The sequence below is a fragment of the Carcharhinus amblyrhynchos genome, chromosome 20 (assembly GCF_965287045.1).
Source record: "Carcharhinus amblyrhynchos chromosome 20, sCarAmb.v2.hapA, whole genome shotgun sequence".
Lineage (NCBI taxonomy): Eukaryota > Metazoa > Chordata > Chondrichthyes > Carcharhiniformes > Carcharhinidae > Carcharhinus > Carcharhinus amblyrhynchos.
The window spans coordinates 27289788-27313564 of record NC_137343.1 but is presented as its reverse complement, the minus strand read 5'-3'; the positions used below and the strand labels follow the sequence as shown (position 1 = coordinate 27313564).

At 42.3% G+C, this 23777-nt stretch overlaps 1 protein-coding gene across 3 annotated transcripts in view; it reads right to left on the bottom strand.

Annotated features, from left to right (window-relative positions):
• The window catches only part of setd1ba (SET domain containing 1B, histone lysine methyltransferase a), a 161815-nt gene that overhangs the window by 66861 nt on the left and 71177 nt on the right, over positions 1–23777 (bottom strand). For all 3 annotated transcript variants that reach the window (XM_080208308.1, XM_080208309.1, XM_080208307.1), the window contains one exon: positions 8237–9046. In XM_080208308.1, the coding sequence (XP_080064434.1) occupies positions 8237–9046 (810 nt within the window). The remainder of the gene's footprint in view (positions 1–8236; positions 9047–23777) is intronic.

Genomic DNA, 23777 nt, shown 5'->3' with positions numbered 1-23777 from the left:
TTGTGTGTGTGTGTGCAGTGATCACCAAGCCAGGCAATACCTTCTGTAGTGGCTAAATGGAACTCCTTGTGCCCTGCTGAATGTTATCAGGGGGCAGTCTTCAATGATAAATCATTGATAGGGTTCCCTGCAAGGCTCCACTTTTTTAAGTTTATTTATTAGTCACAACACTGCAATGAAGTTACTGTGAAATTCCCCTAGTCGCCACACTATGGCACCTGTTCAGGTCAGTGCACCTAACCAGCACGTCTTTCAGACTGTGGGAGGAAAGTGGAACACCCGTAGGAAACCCACGCAGACACGGGTGAACATGCAAACTCCACAGAGACAGTGTCCCAAGCCGGGAATCGAACCCGGGTCCCTGGCACTGTGAGGCAACAGTGCTAATCACTGTGCCACCCCAACTTGCACCAATTTGCCGCACAGAGGCCTCGGCCAGTGCAGAAACTGTAGAGGAATGCCCAGTGTTGGCATGGCAGGTTGAAGCCAGGTGGGCAGGCTATGGGATCTGTGATGAGCAAGTGGATTTTTATGATGGGGTGTGGGTTCCAATCTTGCTGCCATAGGGTCTCTGCTGTTATTCCTTGGCAGTGTTCTTAGCCATACAGGCTGGCACAATGGTACGAGTACGAAGCAGGTTCTATCATGCCGTGGAATTGAATATCATGCGAGACATGACAGCTGGCTCAATTTTCTGCTGACATCTGAGATGAACCCCTATCTCAAAGCATGTTTTGTGGTAAGGTTACTATAAATTGAGTCAGAGAGCAGAGATTTCCTGCAAACTTGGGGACTCTGACATTGGGAACAAAAGCTTAGTGAGTCCGCACTTGCTGCCAGGCAGCCGGAACATTAATCTTCCAGGAGTTGGCCTTGGAGATTGCCATCGTAATAAGGTGGACTCCAGTACTGCCAGCCCTGTCAGAAGCCAGTACTGGTGGGGTTTGCTGAGGCAGGTTACAGACCACAGTGGCACCGCCTTGTTGTAGAACATTGACCAAACAACTGACACCCACACTGGTAGATGAATTGGGTTGTAGGGGAAACATCTCCATTTGTTCAATCTCTGCACGATTGCTGTTTATTATAAATGCAGCCTCTGACTCCAATGTTCTCCTCCACACCCCAGCATACCAGAAGGAGGCCACCACCATTGAGTGGGTGGCCTCTACACGAGATGGGAAGGCCCCCCCATCAAGGCGGCAGAAATTCATCCCCAAACTGGGGCCTCAACCATCTTAACAGGCTGCCCATCTCTGTGAAATGGGTAGCTGACCTAGTTCCCAGGTGGTCCTAGTAACTTAGTCGTTGATTTGTTTCCAGACAGAAACAAGCCACCTCACTCAGCACAGTTTGTGCTCCCTTTGGAGCACACCGCATGATGCTCCAGCAGCTATCATGGCCACGTGCAAAAACAGTAAGAAGTCTCACACCAACAGGTTTATTTGGCACTAGCTTTTGGAGTCTCAGGCTCCTTCATCAGGTGAGTGAGGACGTGCAAAAAGCACATGTCCTAAGTGTTCACACTTGTGTTGTATTGTTTGTTCTACTGATATAATTCAGATGAATATTCTAAAAGCAGGTAAAGAACCTCACAATAAAAGGAGAAGGACAGCATTTGCAATCGCAGGATGGATATACTGATCTTCCTCAGGTTTTAGCAGCAGTGGATAAACAGGACTTTTTTCTAAACCAGTAATATCAGGTCTCGGTGTCCACTGATTTATGCTAATTATCATGAGTTTGGGGTTTTTGACACTTGCTGCAGTATTCCTAAATCACTATCACAGTAAAGAGTCATTCAATTTAACTTACAACTTAATTATGTTCTGCATGTGTTAATGTGTAGGTATTCCTTTCATAAAGACTTCAGTGTCATCACTAGGCTTTCATTACAGTAATGCATATCTGTAATTTCATATGTCTACAACCTGGAAAAGCACCCAGCAGTGTAATAATAGATTTTTTCCCCCCAAAATGCAGGTAGTTTCTGGTGTCACTATGCCGATGGTGCTGGCGACAATGTTCATACAATATGCATCACACAATTGCTATTTTCACTCATTTAGTCCAATGAGTTTCTGATCAATATTGGCTCTTACAATGTTAATAATGTAGGAATCAATAATGTTAATACCACTGAATGTCATGGGGAGGTGATTAGATGCCGTCTTGTTGGAGACGGTCATTTCCTGGCATACACGTGGCACAAACATCACCTGCTATGCTCAGCAGTCCAAACCTCGAAGTTGTCCAGGTTTTGCTGCATCCCAGCATGGATTGCTCTGTGGCATTTCTAATGGAATTGAACACTGTGCAATCAGCACCAAACATCCCTGCTTCTGACTCTATAATAGAGACTTCAGCAGTTGAAGATGGTTCAGCCAAGCACACTGCCCTGAGGAATCACAACCATCTTTCTCTGTTCTAGGTTCAACTCCGTCAGTGGAGTGGCTTCCTCCCATTCCCACCATCTCAATTTTCAATGACTCTAATTTTACTCGAGCTCCTTGATGACACAAATCAACCAAAAACTATCTTGATGTCACACTCACCTCACTTCCAAAGTCCAACCCCTTTGTTTATCATTGGATCAAGGATGTAACGAGGCTTGGTGAAGTAAGGACTGGTTATCAGGTTATTGATGGCTAAGCGTTAATTGATTGCAATGCCAACAACTCCTTCCGTCACTTTGCTGATGAGGCAGCAATCGATTGGATTAAATTTAACCAGTTCTTTGTGGACAGAACATACCTGGGCAATTTTCCACTTAGGTGGGTAGATTCTAGTATTGGAGCTGTACTGGAATAGCTTGACCAGTGGCATAACTAATTCTGGAGCAGGTGAGAGGATATATATTGCACAAGTATGATTCTTTAAATTGTGCTTTATATTTACTCTGTTAAATGTAAAGTCTAGTTTAACCACCAGAAAATAATTTTGAATACACAGGAAATTTCCTAGAGGCATTTTCATTTTTTTTGGCCAAATGTGGCGTTCTTTTTATTCATTTGAGGGACATGGGCATCAACGACTGGCCAGCATTTATTGCCCGTCCCTAGTTGCCCTTGTTCAATTTATTAGATTGTAAGGAGAGGCCAGGGCAGCATGTTTTTGCTACCACCTGCAGATGTCTCAGTAGAGACTGAGGGAAACTTGGCCTCTCGAGAAATCCGTACCCCCAGGGGTAGGAGAATGGAGATAACTAGGATTTACAACCACATTTCAAACACAGATATCCTAGCAACAAATTCAACACTGCTAATAACTTGCTGCTTGTCTGGAAATTAATAACATGCTTTACTACAGAAGGAGATCCCTCTTCATCTAACAGTTTTGCTTTGACTATATTGTGCACCATTTAAACTTTGTCGATCTTTAGTTGGCCTCTTAACACCGTCCTGAGAGGCTGCACAGTGACAGCTTTGTGTCAAGTCAGCCTTGAGCAGACAAGCACAATGACCAACTGTGAAATTTGAAAGCACAGTAAAATGTCTGACAACACCAGGTTTTAGTCCAACCGATTTATTTGATAGTAAACTCACAAGCTTTCAAGGGGACTCCCTCTTCATCAGGTGAATGGAGAGTTCTGGCCTCGGACAGAGCGTGCTTTATATGCTCTGTCCGAGGCCAGAACTCTCCATTCATCTGACGAAGAGGGAGTCCCCTTGAAAGCTTGTGAGTTTACTATCAAATAAATCGGTTGGACTAAAACCTGGTGTTGTCAGACTTTTTACTGTGTTTACCCCAGTCCAACGCCAGCACATCCACATCAAATTTGAAAGCAGACAGACTTTTCCCAACACTGTCACTGACCAAAAGACAAAGGTTTTACCAAGTACAACGGACAAAGATCAAAACCCAGTCTCGGGAACTTTTGTTAATTGCATTCAAATAATATCTTACCAAACATAGTAAAAGCTGATTAGTTTATCACAAAACCCAAATATAGTTACGAGTGATCAAAGCATAATGCTTCCAGCAAACATTGACATTTACACCTCCTTTACACATGAGCCATGAATGGTGATGGTTATTTAATTTGGTACGGACATTTAAGGGACGCAAGCATCAAAGCTTTTTATACAGCCACCAAACTAAAGGTGTCGGGAGCCTGACTAGGCTGACTCCTTCCTGCACAAATCAGCTTTAAATAAATGGCAATCAGGCGCAAGGATCTAAGAATTGCTTGAAAAGTATTTGGATGGGAAACGGTATTGATGATTTCACTGAGAAGAGTTGTTCAATAAGTCTGACAAGGCTATATTCGAAACACCAGCCTAACATCTGACACAACATAGCAGGAATGGGCACACAATGTTGGACAAACATAATCACTCCCCCACCCCCGGGCCCATTAGGAATATTGGGGTTGCTCAACTGTTTGAATTGCGACTCAACAGAATGTAACATTAAATGTAACACACCAGCTGCTTATTGTGCTTCACCTACCAGCACTAAAATCTACTGAGCTGCACATTAACGAATTAAGAGGCCAAGCCCCGTAAACTGATTAGATGCTCACCCCCCTCCCCACCCACCTCTACCCTAGTCAAACCTGGTTAGGAGCTCCCAATTCAAAAGCTCTGGAGTTTTGATGCATTAATTGGACATCCCTAAAGATAATACCATGATTTGCAAACAGAACAAAAATAAAAATCGGCTGCCACCCGAGTAACGTGGATAAAGCAATTCTGACTATTACCCTACCATGTCAAGAACATTTCCTCCAAATTATCACTGCTCGTGCAAACATTGAATTGACTACCAATTACAAGCAGCTCAGCCGAATTACTTTTCCTTCACCAACCACAGATTTAAAAAAACAATTTAACCCATTTAAATAACTGGCTTCTTTCACCAATTAACAAATTAGTCCAAAAGCTAATTATAAACCTATTGATCTAAATAGTTTTCCCCGCCCCTATTCACCCAAACCAACCATGCGTTCACACCATAGAAGAAGTTACTAATCACTGAGTTTCTAAAGCTGTAGACTGACTGTATTAAATATACGGAGCTTTCTACCCAATATTTAATGCATTCCCTTCTCACACACTCCATTTTTTCCTCTGTTAGTACAGAGGGCCACAAACTAAGAACATAAACGGTCCAGTAATTCATCACCAGATTTGGTTTGTCTACATCAACTATGCCTCGTCTTCTTTATCTAAATCCACTAATTATTCTCAGAACTTAGAAGTTTAACCGCATAGAAGGCAGCGACATAGCCCCTCATGCCTGTGCTAGCTCTTTAGAAAAAGTATCCAAATCATTCCGCAGCCCCATCCCTTCCCATTGTCCTATTATCCTGAAAACCTGTACTTTTAAAATAAGATTTTATCCATTTTCCCTTTGAAAGTTCCCATTGAAATTGCTTCTGCAATCCTTTCATTCCAACTTGCGAGGTTAAAAATAATTCTCATCTTCCTTGTTGTTCTTTTGCCAATTACTTTAAACCCTCTGGTTTGCCAGTACGGATGAATTCTGACTGGAGAATTCTGAGGCAGAGAGTGGGGGTCAATGGGTGCTATTTGGATTGGCGGTTGGTGACTAGTGGAGTGCCCCAGGGGTCAGTGCTGGGGCCTCAGCTATTTACCATTTATATAGATGATCTGGAGGAGGGAACCGAGTGTATGGTGTCGAAATTTGCTGATGACACCAAGATTGGTGGAACGGCAAATTGTGCGGAGGGTGTGGAGAGTCTGCAGAAGGATCTAGATAGACTGGGCGAATGGGCCAGGAACTGGCAAATGGAATTTAATGTTGGCAAATGTGAGGTGGTCCACTTTGGTAGGAATAATGGTAGGAAGGACTATTACTTACATGGTGAAAAACTGCAGCATGTGACGGTGCAGAGGGACCTCGGGGTCCTTGTGCATGAGTCGCAAAAACCCAGCCCGCAGGTGCAGCAGGTGGTCAGGAAGGCGAATGGGATGCTGGCCTTCATAGCGAGGGGGACTGAATATAAAAGTAGGGAGGTCTTGCTGCAGCTGTATAGGGCATTGGTGAGGCTGCAGCTGGAGTACTGTGTGCAGTTTTGGTCGCCGCACTTACACAAGGATATTTTGGCCTTGGAGGGAGTGCAGAGGAGGTTTACTAGGCTGATACCGGAGTTGAGGGGGTTGAGCTATGAGGAGAGGCTGAATAAACTAGGCTTGCACTCGTTAGAGTTTAGAAGAATGAGGGGAGATCTCATTGAGACGTATAAGATGATGAATGGGATGGATAGGATAGAGGTGGAGAGGCTCTTCCCGCTCAGAAAGGACAGTAGGACTAGGGGGCACAGCCTCAAGATAAGGGGGGGGGGGGGGGGGGTAGAACGGAGTTGAGGAGGAACTTCTTCACTCAAAGGGTGGTGAATCTCTGGAATTCTCTGCCCGTTGAAGTGGTGGAGGCTGCCTCGCTAAATATTTTTAAGACGCGGGTTGATAGGTTTTTGATAGGCAAGGGGATTAAGGGTTGTGGGGAGAGGGCGGGAATGTGGAACTGAGACACGACAGATCAGCCATGGTCTTATTGAATGGCGGGGCAGGCTCGAGAGGCTAGATGGCCTACTCCTGCTCCTATTTCTTATGTTCTTATGAGAACCTGCCAAGATGCACACTGCCAGGTTAATACTACAGCATGCAGGGAAACCAGTGTTTCTGCTCTTCACATCCAGATCTCTGCCCCTCCCCAGCCTTTGTAACTCATAATATTCAGGCCACTGTGAGAGAACAGGACAGTGATACAAGCACAAATCCAAATATACTGGCATTGGAGGCTGTCTAAGGAAGGTTCATTTGTTTGATCCTGGCTATGCAGGGATTTTCTTATCAGGAGAGGTTAAGTAGGTTGGGCATGTACTCGCCGAAGTTTAGAAAAATGAGTGGTGACTTTATTACAATTCTCAGGTGCTTGATAGGGCAGATGCTGAGAAGACGTTTCCTTTTGTGGGAGAGTTTACAGCCAAAGGCTCTAGAGGGTGGCCCATTTAAAACGGAGATGAGGAGGAATTTCTTCTCTCAGAGGGTACTGAATCTGTAGAATTCTTTACTGGAGGGTTGTGGAGGCTGGGTCACCAAGTATGTTCAAGGCTGAGATAGACAGATTTTAACCAGTATGGGAATCAAAGGTGATAGAGATAAGGTGGGAAAGTGGAATTAATGATCACAGCAGACCAGTCATGAACTCACTGAATGACGACACAGACTCAATGGGCCGAAAGGCCTATTTCTGCTCTTGCATCTTATGGTCTTGGTGACAAGCATCTCCAGGCAGCAAGGAATTAGTAATAACCTCATCTGGTAATTTCCTGTTAGCTTCAGTTGATACTGTTCTCATCAAAGTTTCTTTTGCTAATAAGTCTCCGCACACTGTAGCCAAACCATTAGCATGGTTTTCATAACTCTGTACATTGACTGTCAAAGTGAACACCTGGAAACCATCAAACTCAAGTAATAAAATATTGTTAAAAACCTGTGAAGAATTAGGCCCTTGCCAACTAGCGTAATCCCAGAAACAACCAAGTGAATATTTAAAAACAATGCAACATCCCTAAAAAGAGACAATTCTTTGATTTAATATATATTGACTCACGTGTTGATGTTGCTTATTTTTATCCTATTAAACAGTGCTAATTTTGTGCCAATCGATGTAAAAAGGATAACGTTTTATTCTGAAACAATTTAATTCTTAGTTTAGAAAGGCTGCAGCCAACTATTTTTGAGATCCTTAGAGTATACAGTGCACAATTTCCAACCCAATGATCACAATCACCAATAGGATATCCAAGCCTAGGTTTCCCGTTCACTACTGTAACACTATATAAATTAATGTTAGAATTCAAATAACACCAACCAGAAAGTCTTGGGCTCCAATACCCTTAACTGATCAACTCATGCTAAACATTCATTTGCAAGTTCTTGCCCAGATAAGCTTTCAATAGGAGAATCTATTTTAGGAATGGTGTACCCGTCAGTTTTCTATCATACTGAGGTAGCAGCATTTAAAGAGGTAACTCTGTCAATTCCAACATTATGCATGCCCTGTGAAAGAGAGAGATATATTCTTATGTAGACTTCAGGGGAATTATTCATTAGCAAATCCTTTGTGTAGTAAAAAGTATTAAAAGTATGGTTAATTTAACAGGGACAGCAACAGAACACATTTTCAACAACAAAATGTCAGCATTACGTCTGAAATACAGAAGACACTTCAATATCAAAATGTAACTGTAAAAAGAGTAGTTTACCTTTGCTTTACGTTCTTTCCTCTCCCACCATTCATCAAAAGTCCTAAAAGCCACCATCTCAACCATTTTGCGATTCAAGTCTCGCTTCATTATGTTCTTAAGTTCCTTCATGACCACCAGCAGGACTCCATCAATGGTGGCTTTGTGAGGATCCTCCTTCTTGACTTCATACCCTGGTGGTGGGACGGTGGGATCAAACTTTGGCAACGGAGTCCATTGCTGACCATGAGCAAGACTTGAATTGATAAGATATGGGCGGTATGGTTGCATATTTCCAAACTGCAAGTTCATTCCACCAGCTATGAAAGGTGGGTAAGGTGAAGGCCCTTGACCTTGCATCATACGGCTCAGCATTTGAGTCTGCATCTGAAAGGACATCTGCATGCTCCCCCATTGATTGCCTATGCAGTTCATTAGGTCCATGGACATCAATGGATACATGTTGGGAGGGAATGGATGAAGGTGGGGAAGCAGGGGAGGTGGAGGTGGTGGTGGCGGTGGAGGCGGTGGCGGAGGGGGTGGAGGTGGCACACCAGGAGGGCACAAGTCTGGTCGAGAAGGAAGTGGAGGAGGTGGAACAGCAACAGTGGGATGGGTTGGAGGAGGTGGGGGAGGCGGAGGAAGAGGTGGCGGCAATGGAAATCCAGTTTGAGGTGGTGGAGGTAGTGGATGGAATCCGGGTGGTGGTATGGGTATAGCAGAAGCAGAGGAGCTGACCACAATTGTTTCCGTACACTCTGCACTGGTTATTGGACTTGTATTTGCTTCGTCATCTGATATCTCCATGTCTTCCCCTGATGACTGTTGGCTCTGTTAAAACAAGGAAATTAAAATAATTTTAGTAATCATACATTCGAACACAAAACTAAAGTAAAATTATATAACCTCTAAATAATCAAGTAATTTATCATTGTTTAACTGAATATGATATAAAATGTAAATACTTTAACTGAAAACAGTAGTACTTCTTGTTATGGTATGCTCGATCTCAAATGTGAAATCTGCAGGAACTGATGTTTACAACTTTTGTACAACTTCTAAAAATAGTCCTCTCAAATGTTTCCACTCCATTTCTCTGGAGCGTAGGAGGCTGAGGGGTGACCTTATAGCGGTCTACAAAATAATGAGGGGCACGGACAAGGTAGATAGTCAATATCTTTTCCCAAAGGTAGGGGAGTCTAAAACTAGAGGCCATAGGTTTAAGGTGAGAGGGGAAAGGTACAAAAGTGTCCAAAGAGGCAATTTTTTCACACAGGGTGGTGGGTGTCTGGAACAAGCTGCCAAAGGTAGAAGAGGAGGCGGGTACAATTTTATCTTTTAAAAAGCACTTAGATAGTTACGTGGGTATGATGGTTATAGAGGGATATGGGCCAAATGTGGGCAATTGGGATTAGCTTAGGGGTTTTGAAAAAAAGGACTGTGTAGACAAGTTGGGCCAAAGGGCCTGTTTCGATGCTGTAAACCTCTATGACTCTACTGCAGTTTTTACTTTATGTTTCACATACTGATTTGGAGCAATATCGTTGCTCCATGGCTATTGCTGGATCAAAATCCTGCAGCCTTCCTAACAGCACATAGTGAGCATACCTAAACCGCGTGGACAGTAACAGTGTAAAAAACTTTCCCAAAAGCAATTAGGGATGGGCAACAATGTTCACGTTGCATGACTTTTTTTAAAAAAGGTATTGCTTGGTTTACATTCTGTAACATTTAGAACTGATTGTCTAATAAGGAAATGTCATATTTCTATTTGAAAAGCTTCGAGGAGCTTAACAAGAATGAAACAACTTGGCAGGAAACAGTGGCATTAATATTAATGTGAACCTCATTAAACTTCAGACTGGGAGAAGAAAGATACACAAAGCCAACGTCTCATAGCCTCATGGCTTCGAATGCAGCATGTTTGCTGAGGACTAAGAAAGATTTTATGTTAACCAGTAAATGAAACTTGAGATAGAGCTTGTACTGCTTTATTTTAATAAAATAACAGAATCAATAATGGGATTGAAGCAGATATCTAATACTCAGCATCTCATTCAGTTCTGAGTATTCACTAACAGTGCACAACACTATCAAAACTAATTTATGGAGAGCTTTGACCAGGATGGGATGGGAGGGAATAATCGGTGGAGCAGGCTTTACTGCTGGTAGTGGATTTGGGAATCTCTCTGACAACTGAGGAAAGCACCAAAGCACCTGGAGACAGTTACTCAAATTTACTGCTTGGCAAAACAGGACAACATGAATCCTCTGGAAGCTGGAAGTGACTATGGAATGTTTGCTCTAAGGACTGTGGAAAGTGCAATGTGCGATAAGTATAAAAGGGGAACATTCCTTTCCGTAGTTTAAAGTATAAGTTGCCTAAAAAAGGTGTTTAATTAATGTTTTTTGTCATTTGTTTTATGCATGTCTTAAAATGTCAAATCTTGTATCATCATTTTCAGCTATTAACTGGCAGTTTAAATGTTATCAGCCTCTATGGGGACTGTAGTAATACTGTAATTTGAGATCAGCTTTCTTGTGGCTTTCTACCAATGCAGATTATATTTTCTTTTGAAGTGAGCTCTGGAATCCCGGCCACTAGCCTGCTGTCGGTGTGGCTTGATGCCAAGCATGGTCTTCACATTTCCTTACCAACATTTCACAACATGAGGATTTCTCACCTCAAAACCAAATCATTATCCTAATCCTCAGAAAGAATACATTTTCCAATAAACTACTGCAGCAAGAGTTAATTAACAGAAGTGATGTAAACAGAAGAATACCGATTCATTTTTTAAAATGCAGTAGAGGAGTAAATTTCAGCCCTGACTGTCTTTTCTGGCACTAAGGAAGATACAGCTTATTCCAAGATAATCTATGACTGAAATACAGCTGCCTTTCCTACTGACAGATCTTTTCCCAGTGACATACAAATACACGTTTAAACTGAATACCCTTTTTGAAATCAAAACCTCTGTCTTGCCTATCAAATCTACTCCGCCTGGTCACTCGTGCTGAACAAATCGTACATCAACTGATGAACTAGCAATCAATGCTTTCCATTGATAATATATTTACAAAGATCACCAGCTGACAACTGGTTCTGTGTACGGATCACCTAATTACTTCCAGGCAACTGCGTAAAAGCTGTGAACTTTGCAGATTAATCTAATTAATTTAAACATAGACATGGCACTGCGGTAATACAAGAAGCTCATCAGTGATCAAAATAGCAGGAGGTTTCTCCACTACCAAGTATTATGCAATAAGATGACAAAGCAAAATTTATCCCTTCTAATTGATGGGGATGTGAATGCCAAATTCATAATTGAGCAATCATGCACAGAGTTAGAACAGCCCACCCTTATCTCAAGACTAGAATCATGTTATTCCAGTTGACAGATAAGTGTGCAAGGTAATAACTATTGGCCTCTGGTATTCATGAGCACCAAGGGAAGGGGGCTCATTAAGACATTTTTGTTCCATTTCTGCCTGGCAAACAGCCTAATTAGCAACCTGCCCAGCAACCAAAGGCAGCAGGGTGGCAGAGTGGTTAGCACTGCTGCCTCACAGTGCCAGGACTAGGTTCGATTCCTGGCTTGGGTCACTGTCTGTGCAGAGTCTGCATGTTCTCCCCGTGTTTGTGTGGGTTTCCTCCAGGTGCTCCAGTTTCCTCCCACAACCTGAAAGCCATGCTGAGTAGGTGCATTGATTTGATTTTTTTTAAAAATTTGATTCATTATTGTCACATGTATTTACATAGTGAAAAGTATTGTTTCTTGCGCGCTATACAAACAAAACATACCGCTCACAGAGAAGTACACAAGACAGTGCAGAATGTAGTGTTACAGTCACAGCTAGGGTGTAGAGAAAGATCAAATTAATCCGAGGTAGGACCATTCAAAAGTCTGATGGCAGCAGGGAAGAAGCTGTTCTTGAGTTGATTGGTACATGACCTCAGACTTTTGTATCTTTTTCCCGAAGGAAGAAGGTGGAAGAGAGGATGTCCAGGGTGCGTGGGGTCCTTAATTATGCTGGTTGCTTTGCCGAGGCAGCAGGAGGTGTAAACAGAGTCAATGGATGGGAGGCTGGTTTGCTTGATGGATTGGGCTACATTCACAACCTTTTGTAGTTCCTTGTGGTCTTGGGCAGAGCAGGAGCCATACCAAAAGAATGCTTTCTATGGTGCATCTGTAAAAGTTGGTAAGAGTTGTAGCTGACATGCCAAATTTCCTTAATGTTCTGAGAAAGTACAGGCGGGGGGTACCAGGACAAGCTGTCGGTGACCTAGACACCTAAAAACTTGAAGCTCTCGACTCTTTCTACTTTGTCCCCATTGATGTAAGCAGGGGCATGTTCTCCTTTACGCTTCCCGAAGCCGATGACAATCTCCTTCGTTTTGTTGACATTGAGGGAGTGGTTATTGTTGCCACACCAGTTCACCAGATTCTCTATCTCATTCCTGTACTCTCTTGTCATTGTTTGAGATCTGATCTACTACAGTGGTGTCATCAGCAAACCTGAAAATCGAATTGGAGGGGAATTTGACCACACAGTCATAGGTATATAAGAGTATAGTAGGGGGCTGAGAACACAGCGTTGTGGGGCACTGGTGTTGAGGATGATCATGGAGGGGATGTTGCTGCCTATCCTTACAGATTGTGGTCTGTAAGTTTGGAAGTTCAGGATTCAGTCGCAGAGGGAGGTGCCAAGGCCCAGTCCATGGAGTTTGGAGATGAGTTTCATGGGAATAATGTTGTTGAAGGCTGAGTTGCAGTCAATAAATAGGAGTCTGACAAAGGTGTTGTTGTTTTCTAGGTGTTCCAGGGTTGAGTGCAGGACCAGGGAAATGGTGTCAGCTGTGGACCTGCTGCGTTTGCTATGGACCTGTCGTTGGCCATGCCAAGTTCTCCTCAGTGTCCCCGAACTGGCGCTGGAGTGTGGCAACTAGGGGATTTTCACAGCAACTTCACTGCAGTGTTAGACTACTTGTGACACTAATAAATAAACTTTAAACAAGAGGAATCAACAACAGCATGAGAAGCGTGATCGAATAGGGAAGGAAAATCAGCAATCAGAAGTGGATTAGGAGTGAGGGGAGAAAGCAGGATGGTGGGCAGTTGGGGGGGTCTTGGGTCAGTGGAAAGTTGACTGTTGAGGCTAAGAGTGGCTGCAGGTTTCCCTTAGAGGAAACAATGAATAGCAGCTTCCTCTTTGTGATGTGCTCCAGACACATATTGAACACCGTGCCTGCCCACAATGCGTGGGGGTGGGTCAAATCAAAGCTAGTGATTTTCAGTATTTTTTACATTTTTCCTTATAAAATTAATAAAAGCACACGTCTTTAAACCCAGTGTAAGATTTTATTGGAATGTCACTTTAAATGGTTGCATTTTTGTGAACAGGGAAAAGTCACTGCTTATAATGATGTGGAAAAGTGGCTGTAATTGAAGTATTGTACACTTGGACAGGGGAATGAATGCGGGTTTCAGCAAAGCCAAATATTCTCTTAATCAAGAAATAATGTTCCAAAATGTTAATTTTGGAGTGTGTGCAATGATGTTGCAGTTTGCATAAAGCTATTGGAATGATTTCAAGGTGAAATCCTCATAAAGGTTTTTGATGAGTGAGCCAGGAGAAAAACAGAGGAGGGCTTGAGCGAAGAGCCACTTTCATTTGGCAAGAAACTTTCTAGAATTTCACTACACCATTCTGCTTTTCTAACACACACTGAGAACATTATCTCCCTTAAATCAGCTGTTGTCACTCAAACAGGCATCCAACAATTACACAGCAGAACTAATTCTTTAGCTCGGATGTCATCCTGCATCAACTAAAATTGGGTTCAAATGATAGATGGAAACAATTGAGATTCTCTGTTATAGTGCATCATGTAATATCACATATACAATCAAGCTGTTTCCTTCCAATTACTTCCAAGTATCTGTATGATCAAATTAACAGAATAAGAGACTTGTGTTGAAGGGAAAACATTACAAATCTGTAATTATCAACAAGTGATCTTGATACATTGATTGAAAGGTTATTTATTGGTGTCACAAGTCAGCTTACATTAACACTGCACTGAAGTTATTGTGAAAATACCCTAGACGCCACACTTCAGCTCCTGTTCAGATAACTAAGGAAGAATTTTGCATGACCTACGCACTTAACCTGCACATCTTTCAGGCTGTGGGAGGAAACCGGAGCACCCAGAGGAAATCCACGCAGACATACGGAAAACGTGCAGATTCTGCACAGTGACCCAAGCCAAAATCAAACCTGGATCCCCAGTGAGGCAGCAGTGCTGCCACCCAACTAAATATCTATTCAAAATTGTTAGTACTAAAACAGGTGGAGATGAGTAATAGAGGTTTTAAATTCAGAATGGTACAGCATAGAGGAACTAGATTTGACATCATGTGCAGTAAAGGCATGTTATATTCTTAACGTTTAAGATACAACGTGGATTCTTTGAAATTAGCTTCTGCTTTTTTTAAATTAATCATATCCTTCTGCAAAAATTTTTTGTCCTTTCTGCTCAGCCATAGAAATGACTCATATCCTTGGAAAGTGATTAAAATGTAAATATGCATGAGTGCAGAGCTATTCCATGAAAATATATTCAAAATGCCACTTGTTGAATTTACAGATCCAATTTTCAGGGTATTTACCAAAGCTCAAATTCAATGGTCATTCCAGACTTGGTATCTGTCTAAACTTTAGAGGGGGGGAAACTAGTTTATCGCATGTAAGATGTAAATTGCCATCATTCATCTCCCATTGTGGAGCAATGGCTTCTAACTTTGAATCATTTGTATGGACAACGAAGTATTGATAATGTGATCACATGATCGAAACTGACCTCTTATTATTCCAGTGGCCAGCCAGGGGTAAATTGAACTGAAGACCAACAGGATACAAGAGGGACCATCCTCCAACAAGAAGAATGGCACCCTGTCTAATTCAAATCATTTAACCCAGGTCATGAGAAAGGGACTAATTTATTTTCACCTGCAAAGTTTAATGTCTCCAGAAACTCGCAGTTCACGTGGAACCAAGCAGCTTTCAACTTCCATTTTTATATTCAAAGTCCCTCAAAACAAACTTATCAGGCCTGCAACGTTTGCAACTTAAAGGACTAATTTAAATGTGTGATTTGCTTTTTTGTTATTCTGTTAAATACCTAAGTGCATGCTTTGACTCCAGAATTCATCTTTACATAAGAACATAAGAAATAGGAGCAGGAGTAGGCTAACTAGCCCTTCGAGCCTGCCCCGCCATTCAATAAGATCATGGCTGATCTGTCTTGGCTCAGCTCCACATTCCCGCCCTCTCCCCATAACCCTTAATCCCCTCGCTTATCAAAAACCCATCAACCCGCGTCTTAAAAATATTTAGCGAGGTAGCCTCCACCACTTCAAAAGGCAGAGAATTCCAGAGATTCACCACCCTTTGAGTGAAGAAGTTCCTCCTCAATTCTGTTCTAAACCGCCCCCCCTTTATCTTGAGGCTGTGCCCCCTAGTCCTACTATCCTTTCTGAGCGTCCTACTATCCTTTACTGGAGTGTATTTATCTATGCGCCTGAGGGAATGAGTGTTCTCATTGTTTTTACATATTGGGGTATGTGAATAAATATTTATCTTTTAATTTTATTTAAATTTAACAGAAAAGCTGCTTCTTGTCTATTAAGAAAAGTCACAACACTCAAAAAGGATTTTTAAAACGCTCCCTCTAAAATGCACATCTTGTGGCAGACAATCCAGAGGTGAAGAAGAAGAAGAAAAGTTACCTTGCCAGCCCTCCTGATATTTAGCACACTGTCAATTCTCTAGGATAATTTTTCCCTTTGTCAGAATTTCCAACACTTCCCCTTGCTACTGCAATACCCTTTGTCAGTTAAAAAGATGATCTTATTGGCCACCTCTTAAAAACTACAACAAAGGTGTACCTTTTTCCTTGATGTCCAATATCTTTGGACATCGGTTCTAAGCAAGGCTGAGAACTGATGGAAACTCACTACCATACAGTATATTGGGTTAAATATTTGGCTTTAGAATCAAACCAACAACTGCATCAAGGTGAGAAGGCATAGATTTAAATTTCACATTTTAAGTGTTTAATGACATTTAAAATGAAAATATAGGGCTACATAGATCAACGCTATGCAGTTGAAATTCACCGACAAATTATGTGACAATCAAACGCAGTAAGTGCTACACTAACAATGAACCCCCCATCAAATTTCAAGAATAAATTATGCTTAGAAGTGTTTATTGGAGAAAAAGCAATGGCGCAGATTCAACTCCAATCATAGTGATAGAACATGTTTCTAGTTCTTAAAAGAATACAATTCCTGTCATGGTAGTTGCTGTTCTATTCATAACTCACCCTCAGGTGGCAAGCTACATTAAAGAAACATTATAGCTGATAAGTACTTTGATTTTTCCTAATAAATTCTTATGGTATAAAAATTACATTCTCTGTATTCTATACAATTCTAATGTAATAATGGAAGAAAGTGAATATCATCTTCCAGCTTCCTCACGTTAAGATACAATCTTCAAAAGCTCACTAAGTTACACACAGCACCCCACCAGGTGTCAGATCTATTCCTTAGATCAAAGCACAAGTAACTTAGAGTAGTACATTTACAAATTGAGCAGCTGATGATACATTATAAAATTATTTAGTCTCTTACTTCCTCTTGAAACTAGAAATCTTTGCATCATTTATCTTCCAACATTCAAGGAGCTTCAATAGTTTTAAATGTTTATGAAGTTGTTCACATTTTTAATAGGTTTTAGAATAATGCTCATTACAACTTCAGAGATTTACAACTCAATTTCCTCTACATAATTGGGAAGAGTGCTGCATTGCGCGTGCACAGTGCTACATTGCGCACGCATATGCTACATTTCTTGTACCCACTTGCACATCCTATGTGCTTCTTCCATAAATCATTAAATATATCCAGTGACTAGCTGGGCAACAATCCTAGCTCCAATGCCTGAATAGCCTGCTGGAAATGTGTGTGCTTATGTTGTATATTGTCAAGGAAATTGAATAGTCTGTGAATATTCACACTCAGGGCTCACACCCGAATCTTCCAATGAGTGGTATTCACTGCTCCGACTCTTCAGAGTCACAACTCTTCTCTGCTCCACATTTCTGGCTGGATATTCCAATACAGCTCCTTCAGAAATGCGCAGCGGTCTTCCATGGAGCTGCTTCCTCGCTGTGCTGGATCACCGGGGAAGGCCAAGTCACACCTACCTTTTACAGCATCAGCTGCTGTATTCTGGTTAAGTGCTCATTAAGACAGAGAAGCTTTGGGTAATTTTAAACAGCTTTTCAGTGTTTTAGTGAATGAGCATGAGTGAAGAGATGATAGGTGAGTATGCAGGTGTGTAAGTGGGTTGGGTGGGTGAGGTAAACAGGAAGGGGGGCAGCTTGGTTGGGACGAGGGAGTTGGGATGGGGGTGGAATTTAGGCAGTGGGGCTAGTCAGATCCGGGTGGGGGGGGAAGAGAGAGAGAGAGAGAGAGAGAGAGAGATTGAGATTTGGGGGTCAAATTAGACTAGCTGGAGTGTCAGTTATACAGTTACCCAATAGTTGGACTAGGGTTTTTCTAACATTTTCTGGGTAACCATTCAGGTAAGGATGTCAGAACTGTCTGAAGTCTGACTGTCAATTCAGAGCTGGAGACTTTTTTGGAGGGGCGCAGGGGGAACCTTCCGAGGCATTTCCCCTAATGTTGCTACAATGGGACTTGCACAGGATCCCAAAGTGCACCATGGTGAGTGCTTTGGACACTGGAAGATCTGTCTGTCATTCAAAGTAAATTTTGTTAGCTAACTCAATGTGCTAATTAAATAAGCATTCTGTGTGTGCTGAAAGGAGATGGATAGTGCGCAAAGTACCTTCAATAAGCAAAGTTCCCACATTTAAGAACAAGTTAGCATAAAGCCAGGCGAACATTAAAAAAAAATCACAATGTTAGTTTACATCCCATCTTGAGATTTACGGGCGGCATGGTAGCACAGTAGTTAGTACTGCTGCCTCACTGCTGTCAGGGACCCAGGTTCGATTCCCGGCTTGGTTCACTGTCTGTGTGGAGTTTGCACATTTTCCCCAGGTCTGTGTGGATTTCCTCCAGGTGCTCCCGTTTCCTCCCACATTCCAAAAATATGCAGGTTTTGTGGATTGGCCATGCTAAATTGCCCCTTAGTGTCAGGGGGAACTAGCTAGGATAAATGCTTGGGATTATGGGGATAGGGCCTGGCGGGATTATGTCAGTGCAGACTCAATGGCTGAATGGCCTCCTCCTGCATTGTAGGATTCTATGATTCTACGTTCAGCGCTTAAGAAATATCAGTGCAGGTTCTGGTTTGGCAATTGTCAGGATTGCACAGAAACAAAGTGAGTGAGTGAAGGAGCAACTAGAACAGACAATTTCTTGCAGAAGTGGACGGTGAAAAATACAGAAAATAATGATCAACGCAGTACTCATCACTGAGTGTGTTTGAGAAGTGGGGTAAAAAGATGACAATGATGATGATCACATACGGTCTCGTAATAAAATGAAGACCAAACTACGACACTCAGCTGACACCAAAATGAAGAGTGAAGCTTAAGTGGGGTAACATGCCCAAAATTATGTTAAGTCCTTTGACTCACTCCTGGATGACTATTTCAGATACAGTCTAGTGTATGCAACCTAGTCTTTATATTGTTGTGTTGTGGATGTGTTAAGTTGGCAATAATGAGTCGAAGGCAGAGTGATTGGAGTGGCACAGTGGTTAGCACTGCTGCTTCACAGTGCCAGGGTTCTGGGTTTGATTCCAGCCTCGGGTCACATGTATGTGGAGTCTGCACATTCCTCCCATGTCTGCGTGGGTTTGCTCCAGTGCTCCGGTTTCCTCCCACATTCCAGAGAGGTGCTAGTTAGGTGAATTGGCTATTTTGGTGTCCCAAAATGTGTGGTAGGTTAGGGGAATTACTGCGGTAAATACATGGGGTTGTGAGGATAGGGCTTGGGTAAGATGCTCTGTGGAAGGGGCAGTGCAGATGCAATGGACTGACTGGTCTCCTTCTGCACTGCAGGAGTTTTATGATTTGGTGCTGTACACAATACCACTAGATGGGGTCTGTACAGTTCAATAAAGCACAGATTTTAAAGCCTATTTATGAGAACGTGGAATAGTAATTCAAACAACTAGCACAGATGCATGTTAGGAGAAAGCTTGGCATGAACACAAAGTACAGAAGGATATGCAAGTAAAGTTAGATGAGATAAGATAGTGGGGCGCTCATAGGAAGCGTAAAAACCAGCACAGGCTGGTTGGGTTGGTTGTTATTTCTGAGCTTATAATTTCTTTGTAATTCAATGTAACATGCCAGTTGCACGTTTTACCTGCAGTGACCTCTCTTTATTTTCACACTTCTTAATGCACCTTAGATCAACTTTCAGTCAAATAGTACTCAATACTACCAAGTTGTCACGGAGTGTAGCTACACGAAAATCTTTATTGCATATGCTAATAAATATCCCATGGAATTAGTTTGTGTTCTGTTTCATAATAACTGTGGCAACTTCAATCTGAAACATATAGGCTGGAATTATCCAGTGCCGTTGCAAGTGAGGGCACAGAATTTGGCACTCAGTCAGACCTCTGTTCAATGCAGTGGGAAGACTCACAACACCAGGTTAAAGTAGTCATGATGTGGAGATGCTGGCGTTGGACTGGGGTAAACACAGTAAGAAGTCTCACAATGCAGTGGGGCTAGAGAATCCCACCGGCGTGAATGGCAGAAAAATTCCAGCCATAGAAATTGATAAATGAAACATATCCCAAGCCATGGAAGGAGAGATTAAGAGAAGTGCCAAAAGACTGTGTCTGCGTGGGTTTCCTGCAGGTGCTCCAGTTTCCTCCCACAGTCCAAAGGCTTGCAGGTTAGGTGGACTGGCCATGATAAATTGCCCCTTTGTGTCCCAAGATGTGTAGGTTAGGAGGGTTAGCAGGATAAAAAGTGGGGTTACAGGAATAGGACCTGGGTGTGTTGCTCTTTCGGAGAGCTGGTGCAGACTCGGTGGGCAGAATGGTCTTCTTCCGCACTGTTAGGGATTCTATGAAATCTATAACTGGTCAAAACAATTTGCTTCAAGAATGTTTTCACAATAGTCAGTGGTGGCAAGGCAGAAAAGGATAGATTGCTTGGGTAACACTAAGCTATTCAGACCAAAAGATCCCAGATCCAGTTCTCAGTCTGCAGTCTGGTTGGTGGTGGGTTAGCACAGCTACTGATCCCGTCAGCCTTGGGTGAGGAAGGGGAAAATTAGATAGGGCTCACAATCCTAAGCACAAAACCTAGCTAGAGCAAGTACCCACACCCAAGTGTCAGCTGAAAATAGTATCTGTAGCAATAACATGCCTCCCACAGTCAAATAACTACTATGTACATTTAACATGGTTACTTGGACAAAGGAACTGGAGTTATAAGCAATGACACCAAACCCAATCAGGAATCAATATCTTCAGCTGCAGATAAATTGAAGGGGAAAGAAAATTAAAATTTAAGGTAGAATTATGGTGTTCTAAGCAGCACAGTTCTAGGACTGCTTTGACTTTTGATACTATGATCGAAACTGCATGCAAATGCTTAACAATTTAGAGAAAACTTTACAGATATCACAAGCAGCTGATATAACTGAAATCAAGCTGGGAGGAGAGTTTTGCTCAGGGTCGCATGTCATTTGTCTCTTAGCTAGCTCGTAGATAGCTGCTTGCAGATCAGTACTGAAGCAAGAGAGGTGGCAAGGGAGAATATGGTAGCCTGTCCACATTAACATCAAGCCATACAGGTCAGAAGGTCCCTGGTTCAATTTTCAATCTGCAATTAGCTGACATTAGACAGGTGAGCACAAACGCAACATGTTCAGGGTGAGGAATGGGAAGAAAAATAGCCAGGCTCCAAATCCTAATCACAAACTCCAGCCAGAAATGTCACTCCTGTCATCCAGAGCACCAGGTGCTCCTGCCAAGTGAAGCAACAATGTACTGCATTTCTTACAATGTGAGCAGCAAATACAGTACACTACAACGTGTTCTCTTCTCCACTGGGGAGACCAAGTACAGATTGGCTGACCACTTTGTGGAACATGTCTGCTGATTCTAGAAACATGACCAAACCTGCCCGTTTAATTGGAACCTCCACTTCCACTCCCTGACATCTTAGCCCTTGGCCTCTGACAATGACCTAATGTTAGTGCAAGGCATAGCACCTCATCTTTTCCATTATAGACTGTTTGAGGCTTCTAGGTTCAATACCAAGTTCAACAATTATAGATCAGAAACATCGCTCCCAGTCTTTCGGAGAGCAGTTACTGGCACTTATTCAGATATTCTTATTTCTGCCTCTACGTTTTGTTTTGTTTTGTTTTTTGTCCTATTACCAGCCAAATTTGCCTTGCACCATCATTCCTTTTGTCATTTAAACTACCCTGCCTTCTGCCCCATCATAAACCTTCCCTGTAGTTCTTTCTTCCCCTACGCCAATCCCCCACCAACCTTTCCTGTCTCTGTACTTGCTTAAAATCTATTACATCGCTAACCTTTTCCAGTTCAGATGAACAGTTGAAATAATAACACAGATACCTGCTGAGCATTTTCAGCATTTCTTTATTACTGAGAAAGTATTTTTGATAAAAATTCTAATTCATATATTCCTGGTGATCTGACTCTTGTGGCAGAGTTGTTACAGGACTAAGAGCTCTGCCACAGGAAGTAATTGAGGCACAGCCTATTTTATCTTTTAAAGAAAATGTGGATAAACGTGTGAAAGAGATAAGTTGATGGGTCTGTAGGGAGAAAGCGAGGCAGTGGGGTAAGATATGGATTGCTCTAGGAAAACGCCAGCAGAAACATATTGGTCTGAATGTGCTATAAATTCCTACAGTTCCAACAATAAGGTATATGATAAAAAATAAACTACATCTACACTGCATGTCGAATAGAAAAAAAAATTCTTAAAGCAATTCAAAGAAGAAGAGGAGGAACTAGGTCTCGGAGAAAGTCAGCAAAGATCACCAAAACTCATGGGTTTTCAGACTGTTTTATGTAAAGGCAAGGAGGGAGAGAGAAAGAACATTCTGGAGACAATTGCAGTTTCTTCCACAATGATGATGAAGCACATGACAAATGGCAGTGGGGTTAGAAGGCTCCAGGTGATCATATGGTACAGTGGGACAAGGCCATAAAGAATTGTAGATGAGGACGTAATTTAGATTTGAGACACTGGGGAGAGGGAGCCACAGTAGATCAGTGGAGGTTACGTTGGGCATCCACAAAGTCATCAAGACAGGAATCACAATGGAGTTTGGAGATAGAAGTCTAGAGGCCAGGTTACATGAATTCAGTCTAAAGATGAAGGGGTTTGGAATAAGGCTTTTCCAACAGTGGGAGTATAAGGAAAAGAAGAAGATTAGCAATATTGTAAAGTTAGAAATAGTAGTTTTGATGATGAATATATGGGAGAGTGAAGTTACACAATCTCTGGTTCAACGGACATTTGATGATGGCGATGAAGGCAAGGGCAGAAAAGTGAATTCTTTTAGTGTGGGCCTGGAACAAATGCTGTAGTCTTTTCAATGTTCAAGTGCATGGATTCTTGGAGAATTATGGCAGTGAATCACAAGGGCAGAAAGAGAAGCTATTGTTGGAAAGCAGTGAAACAGGTAGAAGTGGAAGCACACAAGTAAAGTCCCATGAAGGAGATGAAATGGAGAACTGCCTTGTCAACTGTGTCAAGTGTCACAGGTCAGGGAAAACAAGGACAGAAAATGAGTTGCAAAGGACATCATGATTGTATGGATAAAACTGCACACAATACATAGTGTCTTTTTTCTGCCATATGTAGAGGAATTGTATCCCTTTTAGGCCTAAAAGTCTAACTTTTAAGTAAGCTTTGCCACAACTCAACTAAAATCTATTATGGAAGTAAAATACTGCTGATGCTGGAATTTCCAGAAACATTCATTCCCTCCACCACCGATGCACAGTGGCAGCAATGCATACCATCCACAGGTTACACTGCAGCAACTCACCAAGGCCCTATCAACTGCCTTCCAAACCTGTGACCTCTAAGACTTAGAAGGACAAGGGCAGCATATGTTTGGGAGCACCGCCCACGAGTCCCCAAATTGTCGCTGGGTCAAAATACTGGAACTCCCTTCCTACTAGCACTATGGGTGCTCCTACAACACATGGACTACAGCAGTTCAAGATAGCAGTTCACCACTATCTTCTCAAGGACAATTAGGGATGAGCAATAAATGCTAGCCAAGCCAGTGATGCACAGATCCCATGAATGAATATTTTTGAAAAGGCAAACTAGAAACAGTAAATGTTAGAAATACTGAGGTCTGGCAGCATCTGATGTGAGAGAAACACAGTTAATGGGTTAGATTTTCGTCATTGAGGCAAGTGAGTGGGGAAAATTCTTGGTCTACCCGACCCACTGCAACAGAAAGTGCTCGCAAGGATGGGATTTTCATTG